The following is a 10,832-nucleotide window of genomic DNA, read 5'->3' on the forward strand; positions in this document are numbered from 1 at the left end:
TTGTTTACACTAAAAGTAGGTGACCCAGATGTTTCACAATGCAATCTGATAAGGTCGTATGAGAAAGATTCTTAACATCAAAGAAATTAACACAGAGGATAGCAATAGATGTTTCACTTTAAATCAGTAGCTGGAAATCGGCAGACTGACTTATTCGTGACAGTGACTCTTCTGCTCTCACTGCACAAGTCTGTTGATATCATTATTTTCAGCTGCATCAGCATTATGGTATTATATCAGATGAATATCAGCTGAAAATCATCAGCCAACCGCACAGCACAGAAAGAGATGTCATGACTACACAGGATTTACCCCAGGGGCCAAACATATGTGGGAAATAAGAGGGAACCCAAAGTAGAGCCTTGGGAGACACCACAAACCGATAGGGGAGAACAAGAGGAGAATCCAAGGCTTACAGAGAAGGTAGATAGATAGATAATAAATAGATATTAGATAGATAATAAATAGATATTAGATAGATAATAAATAGATAATAGATAGATAGATAGACAGATGCTTCTATTGTACAAACACACTATCACCTGCCGATGAAACTGCAGCTCACTCTCTCCTTGAGTCTGACAATCGAGTGCTTACTAATGGGCCACACTCCACACACACACACGCACACACACATACACACGTACACAAGAGGCTACAAACAACACACACAGACACACTCACAGCTGTACCATGGTTCTGCCTACACACACTCTCAGAGAGAGAGCGAGGGACAAGGGGGGGGGGGAGAGAGTTTGATATGACATGACAACATGTAGATAAATAAATAAAAGACATGACAATAGTTGTGGCCGACACCCACTTCTCCATCCTGTCAGCGGATGGAGAAGTTGGTTTTCTCCATCCGGTGGCTGGGCTCAGCTCGGGGGGGGGGGGGGGGGGGGGGGGTGAGCATGGAGTAGAGCTGCTGCTCCTTCTCTTGAAAAGGGAGAGAGGAGGTTCAGGCCTTTTCTCAGGAGGTCTCCTTGCTGCTTTACATCCCATTCGGCTGAGGAATGGCTCAGGATGGAAGAGGAGCTGGAAAGTGTTGCTGGGAAGTTGGATATCTATAAAACCCTCTTTTAATTTTCTGAACTTGTGTCCATTTGTTTGCACTTTGCTTCTGTCTCTTTAATAAGACTGCAGTTACGTCACAGACTTCCCCCCCCTCCCCCTGCACTTCCTGTTCATATTAAACTTTCACTTTCACCGACCTCTGAATTTGGCAACGAGGCTGAATTTTACAACCAAGTCTCTTGTCTGTGTGAGCTTGTTGCTGCCAAATTACTTTTGACCAGTTATCAAATCCAAGGCTTGAATTACTTTTTTCAATCGTGTCCTGACACACCAGAGAAACCAGGAAGCATCTGTTCCTCCCTGAAGAGACGCAGGCTGAAAACCAGACGATCACATTCACCTTCCAAACCAAACTGAACCAAACCAGACCAGACGTCCTGAGTGATTCCAGCTACAGGAGAGAAGAGTCAAACTACAACCTGCTGACGCTCCACACACTGACCGTGAGTTTAACAAACACCTCGACTCAGAGGGGAAGTGAACCTCAGTGAAGTTCATGGAGCTGTGACTGACTGACTGTCTGTTTTCAGCTTCACCTGGAGACTCAATGGCTTCCAGATCAGAAGATGATCACTGCTGTCCCGTCTGCCATGATGTCTTCAGAGATCCTGTTCTTCTGTCATGTAGCCACAGCTTCTGTAAAGACTGTGTGAAGAGCTGGTGGAAAGACAAAGAAGAAAAAGAGTGTCCACTTTGTAAGAGAAGATCTTCAAAGTCAGAACCACCTTGTAACATGGCGTTAAAGAACCTGTGTGAGACCTTCTTACAGGAGAGAGATCAGAGCTCTTCACCTGCTCTCTGCAGTCAGCACTCAGAGAAACTCAGACTCTTCTGTCTGGACCATCAGCAGCCAGTGTGTGTCATCTGCAGAGATTCAGAAAAACACAACGGCCACAGATTCAGACCCATCGATGAAGCTGCACAACAACACAAGAAGCAACTTCAGGAAACTCTGGAGCCCTTGAAGGAGAAGTTACAGAGTTTTGAACGTGTTAAAGTAAAGTTTGAACAAACAGCAGAACACATTAAGGTCCAGGCCGGACTCACAGAGACGCAGATCAAGGAGCAGTTTAAAAAGCTTCATCGGTTTCTGGAGGAGGAAGAGGAGGCCAGGATGGCTGCACTGAGGGAGGAAGAGGAGCAGAAGAGTCAGATGATGAAGGAGAAGATTGAGGCTCTGAGCAGAGACATAACAGCTCTTTCAGACACAAGCAGAGCCACAGAGGACGAGCTGAGAGCTGAAGACGTCTCGTTCCTGCTCAACTACAAGGCTGCAGTGGAACGAGTCCAGCAGCGCCCCCTGCTGGATGATCCCCAGCTGGCCTCAGGAGCTCTGATAGACGAGGCCAAACATCTGGGCAACCTGAGCTTCAACATCTGGAACAAGATGAAGGACCTGGTCTCCTACAGTCCTGTGGTTCTGGACCCAAACTCTGCTCATCCAGTACTCGTCCTGTCTGAAGATCTGACCAGTTTGAGAGGAGGAGAGAAACAGAAGCTGCCTGACAATCCAGAGAGGTTTTATCCTTACGTCTCAGTCCTGGGATCTGAGGGTTTTAACTCAGGGACTCACAGCTGGGACGTCCTGGTTGGAGACAGTACACGCTGGTCACTGGGTGTGTCAGCAGAGTCTGTCCAGAGGAAGGGAAAGGATCTGTCTGGAACATGGAGAATAGGGTTCTATGAAGGTAAATACTCAGCAGACTCACCATCAGGATCATCTGTTCTCTCTGTGCAGAAGATCCAGAGGATCAGAGTGAAACTGGACTGGAACAGAGGAGAACTGTCGTTCTCTGATCTTGATTCTAACAAAGACATTCACACCTTCACACACACTTTCACTCAGAAGATGTTTCCATTCTTTAACACTTTAGATCCCTTGAAGCTGTTACCTGTGAATGTCTCTGTGACGCTGGATCAGAGCCGTTAGAGATAAAGATTTTATTCGTCATGTTTATTTCTTCAAGAGAAATCTGCTGAATTTAAATGTTATACTTGTTATTCTGAAGCTTTGTTTATTTCTCCTTTTACTTCTCACTCATTTTTATTTCCCCTGTCGACTTTTCCACATGTGTAAAAAGATTTGATTATTTTCTGATCTTTATTGTTTTTCACTTTCATGGAAAATGTTTTCTATCATTTAGATTTTGTGTGGATCTATGAAGTCGAGCAAACTGATGAAGATCCACATAAAAACACATTTATCAATAACAGCTGATCATTGTTAACATTCAACAAACTTTATTAAAACTCACCCATGAGATATGATTCATGTTTAATCACATAAAGTCTGTTCACATATGAAATAATCCAACATATATGAACATTTGTCTGTTTGATGTGATGAAGCCAAAATGATTCTGTCTGTAAAAGTGTTTATTCAACAGCAGCCTAGTGATGTGATTTTAATATTGTGATCAAAATAATAAAAACTATGAAACAGAAACAGAGTTCTGACCTTTTTTAAGTTGAAATGTAAATATAACATTATCTGTCATTAATTAGGATTTAACACTCAGATAATTTCAGGTTTTTAAATTGAGTTATATAAACGTTTATTCATGAATTATTACTCTTTTAAATGTACAATCATTTGATGATGTCATACTTTTTTACTTCACCTCACACACAAATTATTAAGCAAACCTGAGCTGATTTGGAAACACTGAATACTCAGTTATGGTCATGACAGTGAAGCATATAAGACGAGGAGAGAGAAAGGGGGGGGGGGGGCGAGCGAGCAGCAGTAATTGGCGTGATGTTGTTTTGGAGGCAGATGAGAGCAGAGTTAACGAGCTGAGCCTCCAGCTCCAATTAAACAACAAGCTGCAGACGTGGACCGAGGAGAGGTGCTGCAATTAAACACACACACACACACACACACACACACACACACACACACACACACATGCACACACACACACACACACACTCACACACACACAGTTTCAGGTGAAGCTGCTCAGTGGATTTTTTTCTCTCTATTGTTTCTGAACGTTGATCAAAATGTAAACATCAGAAAACGACTCAGAGTCCTGCAGCAGGATGAAAACCTTTTCAAAATAAAAGTCATGTGTTACATTCTCAGAATCAATAGTTTTTTTTTCCAAACCACTAATTAAAAGATAGAAACTTGTCACAGTGCTGTGGGAGGGGCCTGTCATGGATGTTGACAGCAGCCGATATCGCTGAATGTGCGCCACGCCCCCTTGTGTGCGAAGCGATAAGGGGCCTGTGGGAAAGATAACAGTTATTATCGCCCTCTGTGGTCCCCCCCCCCCCACACACACACACACTCAACACACACACAAACTCACACACAGGTCAATTTACAGCTAGCAACTGTAGACCTGCTTGTGTCCCAGCGGGCTCTATTACTGTGTGTGTTGGGCCGTGGACTGAAGTCCCTCATGCGCACACGCACACACACACACACACACACACACACACACACACACACACACACACAAACACACACACACACGCAAACAACATGGGCTTTGTGGGCACAGAGGTGGATAATCAGCGTGCAACACAAAGACGCTGGCAAGAACGACAACATGCAGAATCTCATGCAAACATGCTGTAATATGTGTACACAGACAAACAACATGTGTTTGTGCGTGTTTGTGTGTGTGTGTGTGTGTGTGTGTGTGCATGTGTGTGTGTGTGTGTGTGTGTCTAGCAGGTCAAGCAAACAATCAAAAAACACATGATCACAAATTGAAACATGCACATAAACCATTGAAATAAAAGCAAACACACACACACACACACACACACACACACACACACACACACACACACACACACACACACACACACAAACAGACTCTTTGTAAAAAGCTCTGAACACGAACTATAAGAAGTGACAAAATATTGATGACGAGTTTGAGGACGACTCACTGTTTACTATATAATATAATATAATAAGTGAAAACAACATGAGCACAGGATAAACCACACAACGTGATGGCTCCTAGAAGTGAAGCCAAATCTCCTGGATCGCCCCCTGGTGGCTGGTGTTAGCAGATGGGACATGGACCAGCTAAACAATCTAAGTAGACATGAGCGAAGAATCAGAGACATGACATCAGACCGAGTGGTTGTCATGGTAACCACGATTCTCTGACTCTTTAACACTTCAGGAGACCGAACCGAAAGGAGAAGTTCTGGTCTTCAGACCGTCTCCCATTCACATCCCTGGCTCCTCCCACAATCACGGCTGCGTTTCTTCCTGCTGCCGCCACTGGAGCTTGGCCACGCCCCTACAGTGGCTAGCTCTCTAGCCTCTGAGATCCGACGGCATCGTGACGCCACCGTGTCGGGTCGACACCGGAGGCAGCGGTTTGTTTCTTGAAGATGATTATTGTTACCATAACAACGAGGTGTATCGGAGGATACGGATGAGGGAAACCACCCCCCCGACCTTCAAGCAGGACCGTCTGGTAACCATGGCAACGTCTCTGCATGTTACCAAGGGCACTTCCCTCTGTTTCTGTACCTGCTTCATCCCTGTGTGTGTGTGTCTGTGTGTGTGTGTGTGTGAGTTTGTGTGTATGTGTCTGTGTGTGTGTGTGTGTGTATGTGTGACAACTGTCCACTATCAACAACGTGCGCGCACACACACACAATGAGACACAAACACACACACACAATCTCTCACACAAACATAAACAAAAAACTTTAATTGGCTGCGTGTGAATGTGTGTGTGTGTCTCTATGTGTGTGTGTGTGTTTGTGTCTCACTGTGTGTGTGTGTGTGTGTGTGTGTGTGTGTGTGTGTGTGTGTCTGTGTGTGTGTGTGTGTGTACGTGAAGACAGGATGCTCATGTCTCAAATCCAACATGGCCGTTGTGCTCTCATCACCAGCGCTGGTGGAGTCATGTGACCCTGATTGGCTTCTTTGATCACCTGGTCTTCAGACGCTCGACCCTCCGGTGTAAATCCCCCCCGACTTGTGAGTGAACAGACACACACTTCACATCTGTTGCATCTTTTGTGCTGTTTGAAATCACCTGTTTGTCTCCATCCTGTCTGAGCCTCAGGCTTTTGTGCATTGATATAAAATGTGTGATTGTTTGTAAATGATAAATGCTTCACAGTGGGGGGGGGGGGCACAGCGGGATCATCAGTCCATACGTCTACAATACATGAATCATACAGTTTATATGAATATGTCTATATGGAGATTGTAAAGTGTTCAGAGGCCTCGGGCTTCACATGAGACTCTGACAGCAGGATGCCGCTGTGTTGTGTTAATATTGATGTGTTTACATTTTGTAAGTGTAGTTTTTATTATTCATCATTATAACAAACAGCTTCCTTATGAAATTTCATGAGATCCAGCTTTTAATTATTACCAATTATTCTCTAAGAAATTATCCGACACTTTTTTTCTTGATATGAATGTGAGACGTTGAGTTAACGTTCAGTTTGAGAACGACAACAAGTCGTCTGGTCGGAGACTGAACTCAACATTAGAAATTAAACCCATCAGAAGATTTAAAATCAATAATTTACAATAAACTAAGATATCTTATCTGTTGTGTGTTTGGTTTCTCACGTCTCAGCATCAGCAGCTTCAAACGCTCCCTATCAGAAATAACCTCCTACCTCCTGCTTAATTCAATCGTTTTATAATAACTATTTCATTTCCACGTCATTGTTTGAGTAATAATGTTAATATTTTATTTTGACGGCCATATCGGAGGCTGTAATTTGTGAATCTGGGTTTTACTTTGAAGTGTTCCTAATATCTTCTTCAGTTTATTTATCTGATTTAAGGCTGAGAAACAAAAATAATTTGTTTCCATAGTCAGTCCAGAAGTTTCTGAATTACAGCAACACAATTTCCAACCCCGAGGGCAAACACACACACACATCATTGTGAGTATCAGGGTGACAATGACACCCGCTCCTTCATGCTAGCTCCCCCCCCCCCGGTGTGTTTTATGTAAATATTGACGAGCGGCGCCGCCTGCAGCCGAGCTGTCAGCTTTCATCTTCCATTTCCTTTGACATATGTTGATGAACGACGAGGTGGAGGTGCTGCTGCAGAAGGTGAAAGAAGCACCTCCTGATTTTATCTTGTGCTGAGTTCCTCCTGAAGGAAGCTCACGACTCCACCGGACGTCAGAAACAAACCGAAAACAAGAAAGTGAAGGAAACAGAAGATTCTCCAGCTTCGAAAATCTTCAACACAAAGTCTAATCTTTATGGAAATATGATTCAGCTCCTCTTATGCAATATTAGTAGACGCAAGTCAAAGTCCTGATTCCAAAGGTTCACAATCAAACGTGTTTATGAAGCAGAATTAACTGACTCAGGGTCATATAATCATAAATTCTATAAATTATCTATCACACTGATACTGCATATCAGCATCCCCCACACTTTAATTGTGACCTTTGTGGTTTTTAAAGCTGTTTGTCGGTCTGTTTGTCGACTGGATTAAACAACAACTACACAACAGACGAGGAACACGTTACATTGTGGAGCAGAATGTTTTCCAATCCCACGTGTGTGTGTGAGTTTCTCTGAACGGACGGAATCTGCTGCAGATGATGTGGATTCTGTGAATCAAAATAAATAAATATTTTATTGTGTTGATGTAACAACTCTTCGTGTCAGTTTCTTCACAGAAAGGATATTTCATGTTTCTGATCAAATAAACGCAGCATGATGATGAAGTGATTCACTTCAGATTAGAATTTCAAGAGCTGTGTTTCCTCCTCTCGTTTCCAGTTGAGATGTCTGACTCACATTCCCCCAAATGTGAATAAATACAAATTTCAGATTGTTAATAAACCACATATTCCCTGAAGTTGGTAATGTATTATTAAAAACCTGTGTTTCTTGTTGTCAAGGCATCACATCACTTCACCATCCTCATTCCAATGCTGTTCCACAATAGATTAATGAGGAATCAGAAGAAGAACCTTTCCCCAGATGTTCCTGGATCCCGTCACCTTTTGCAGAGACGGGTTCTGTGGCCGACGGCTCAGAGAGCGACAGCCTCCGAGATGATTAAATAAAGACTGTTTGGTAATTTATTCCAAAGTGTTGCAGTGGAACATATGTCGCGAGAAAAGTGCTGTTTCTCCTGAGGAAGCCTTTTGTTACCAGCTCGTTAATATACTTTATAAATAACAGGCGAGGACCAATCACAGAGCGGAACTGAAACGTTTTCAAAAGAAGAAATTAACGAGAAAATTATTTCTGGCTAAAAAAAAAGAAGGTTTAATTCCAGCTTAGTTTTCCCTCTTGTTGTCTGCACGTGTCTCATGTTGGTTCCATCTGTGTCACGTTAATAAAATATTCATGTTTAATCTTTTATTTATACATTCAGTCATTTGAATGAATCCTGTGATGGTTTTCAAACACAGTCATTACAGGTTTATTTCTAATAATAATAATAATAATAATAATAATAATAATATGATGTAAAATCAACTTGTCAATGTATTTTTGTCACAATATTTTTTTTTATTTTGAAAATCTAAAAAGGTTTTGTATAATTAGCTACATTTTTGGTTTACCCCATAAAATGAATATAAACACCATAACTACTTTATATAGAGATGATGAATATAGGCGTTTTGAAATGTGAAGGTGTTTTGTTATATCTTGACTTCTGCAAAATGGTTTTATCATTCAAGTTTGGTTTGGTTCCTCACATGTTCCTGACATGTTCCTCAAATGTCCCGCCTCCTACTGCTCTACAGGCTCCGCCCCTCACCTGGATGTTCCCCACGTGCTCCTGTTTGAAGGAGTCGGACAACATGTGTGAGTATATCTACACAAAGATAGAAGTACAAGTGTGTGTGTGTGTGGATGCAGTGTCAGCTGTCGGCCAAGGAGGGCGCTGTCACTTCATACAAACTGGAAACAGAACACATGTTTATTAGGTGGCAGCTAGTTTACACACAAACAAGTTTCTCTTTCACAGACACACACACACACACACACAGACACACACAGACACACACACACACACACACACACACACACACACACACACACACACACACACACACACACACACACACACACACACACACACAGGTGCTGTTTCTAGCCTCCAGTTTGAATTCAATTCAATAAATCTTATTATCCAGAAGAGAACCTATACTTTGGAAGCGAAGGGATGAGAAGTAACCATATATGGGGACCTGGGGGCGGAGCCTTACGGACACGCCCACCTACAGGACCGCAGAGGAAGGTGTTGAGCGTAGATTTGATTGTTTCCAGTTGAAGCCTTGAAGGTGAAGAGTGATTCATTTGGCGTCCACTCTTGTGATTTGATGAACAAACGATATTTTAGTGTGAAAACCGACTAATTAAGACAAAGTGAAGGAAGCGGGAGGCGTGGCCTGTGACCTGCAGACTGACACGTCTTCAGTGTCCCCGCGGTGCGTTCAGGCTCCTCCCACCGCTGCCCCTCCCACGACTGTTGTACCTCACCAAGCGCCGCCGTCGGCAAACTTCCTCTCAAAACATTTGCACAACAACACACAACAACGACTGCAAGTTTCCCTGGAAGAGACGACAGCTTTTTAGCACTTTGCCGTATCTCGCCCCCCCCACGGTGACGGGAATAGCACCCATGGAGGGAGGAGGGGCTGTAAACATGTAGCCACGGGTGGTGGGTGTCAAATCTGTCAGAGTGTGGGTGTGTGTGTCTGTGTGTGTGTGTGTGTGTGTTCATGTTAGCACACGGTGTGAAGCCACTGAGCCGTGTGTGTGTGTGTGTGTGTGTGTGTGTGTTTTACGAAGTGAAGACAGAGACGAGTCACTATCCTGTGAAAACTCAGACGTTTAAAATGACAGATTTTTTTTAATGACGTGATTTATTTAGCAGGTTGTTCAACCTTGTTTCACGTTGTGTTTTTATGGAGAAGTTGACTTTGTGACGTGTGGCGTTGTGTCTTCAGGTTACACAACCCGTCTGTTCCACTCGTCAACGCTCAGAGGAAATCTCTTCACATTTGGCAGAAATGTCATTAATTAATAATTGTCTTGATTGAGAAATTCAAACACAAAAAATACACTTTAATTAACTTCCATCAGAGTCTTCACTACAAGTACAACATGAGTCTGGACAGGACGTAAAGTGCGACAATGTTCAACACATTGTATGACATCATGTTATGTTATGTTCTTGAAAGTATTTTCATTATTGGATTGTTTTCTGTTACCGAAATAAAAATGAGTCCAGTTACGGTTTGATGCAAACTCCATCTTGGTTTTTTAAAACAGAAGTAACCATATTTGGAGGAGTGGTGGGTGGAGCCTGACTGAGAGCTGGAGGACACGCCCACCTACACCTGCACCCATTGGATGGTTCTACCTGTCAATCACTCTGTGGTATCCCTAGAAACTGAGACAGAAACTCCTTCAGGTTTACTGAGTTTATAAAGTGAGAAGTAGATTGACCTTCTATAGAAACTACCAGAGGAGTCGCCCCCTGCTGGTCATCACACAGAAGACAGGTTTTTAGACACCTCCACATCGGCTTCACTTTCCAGACTTTGAGTCAACGTTTATTTTCAGGTAAAAAACTATGGCTACATTTTTGTTTGAAAACACATCAACTGCTACGTATACGCCCGACGTCCACATTTACGAAATTTGTAAAAGCTGCTCGTCTCATTTTAGTTTGAATGGCTCGGCTGTATATATATATTTTTAGAAATATACATTTTTATTTTTTTATTTTAAATTTTTGATATTCTATTTTATTCTATTTTATA

At 42.7% G+C, this 10,832-nt stretch overlaps 1 protein-coding gene across 1 annotated transcript; it reads left to right on the forward strand.

The window, feature by feature from the left end:
* Positions 1-1,613: 1,613 nt before the first annotated feature.
* Positions 1,614-3,351, forward strand: LOC133014886 (nuclear factor 7, brain-like). Its single transcript, XM_061082104.1, has one exon. The coding sequence runs from the start codon at positions 1,625-1,627 to the stop codon at positions 3,005-3,007; it is 1,383 nt and encodes a 460-aa protein (XP_060938087.1). The 5' UTR covers positions 1,614-1,624; the 3' UTR covers positions 3,008-3,351.
* The last annotated feature ends 7,481 nt before the right edge of the window (positions 3,352-10,832 follow it).

Source organism: Limanda limanda, chromosome 12, assembly GCF_963576545.1.
Source record: "Limanda limanda chromosome 12, fLimLim1.1, whole genome shotgun sequence".
Lineage (NCBI taxonomy): Eukaryota > Metazoa > Chordata > Actinopteri > Pleuronectiformes > Pleuronectidae > Limanda > Limanda limanda.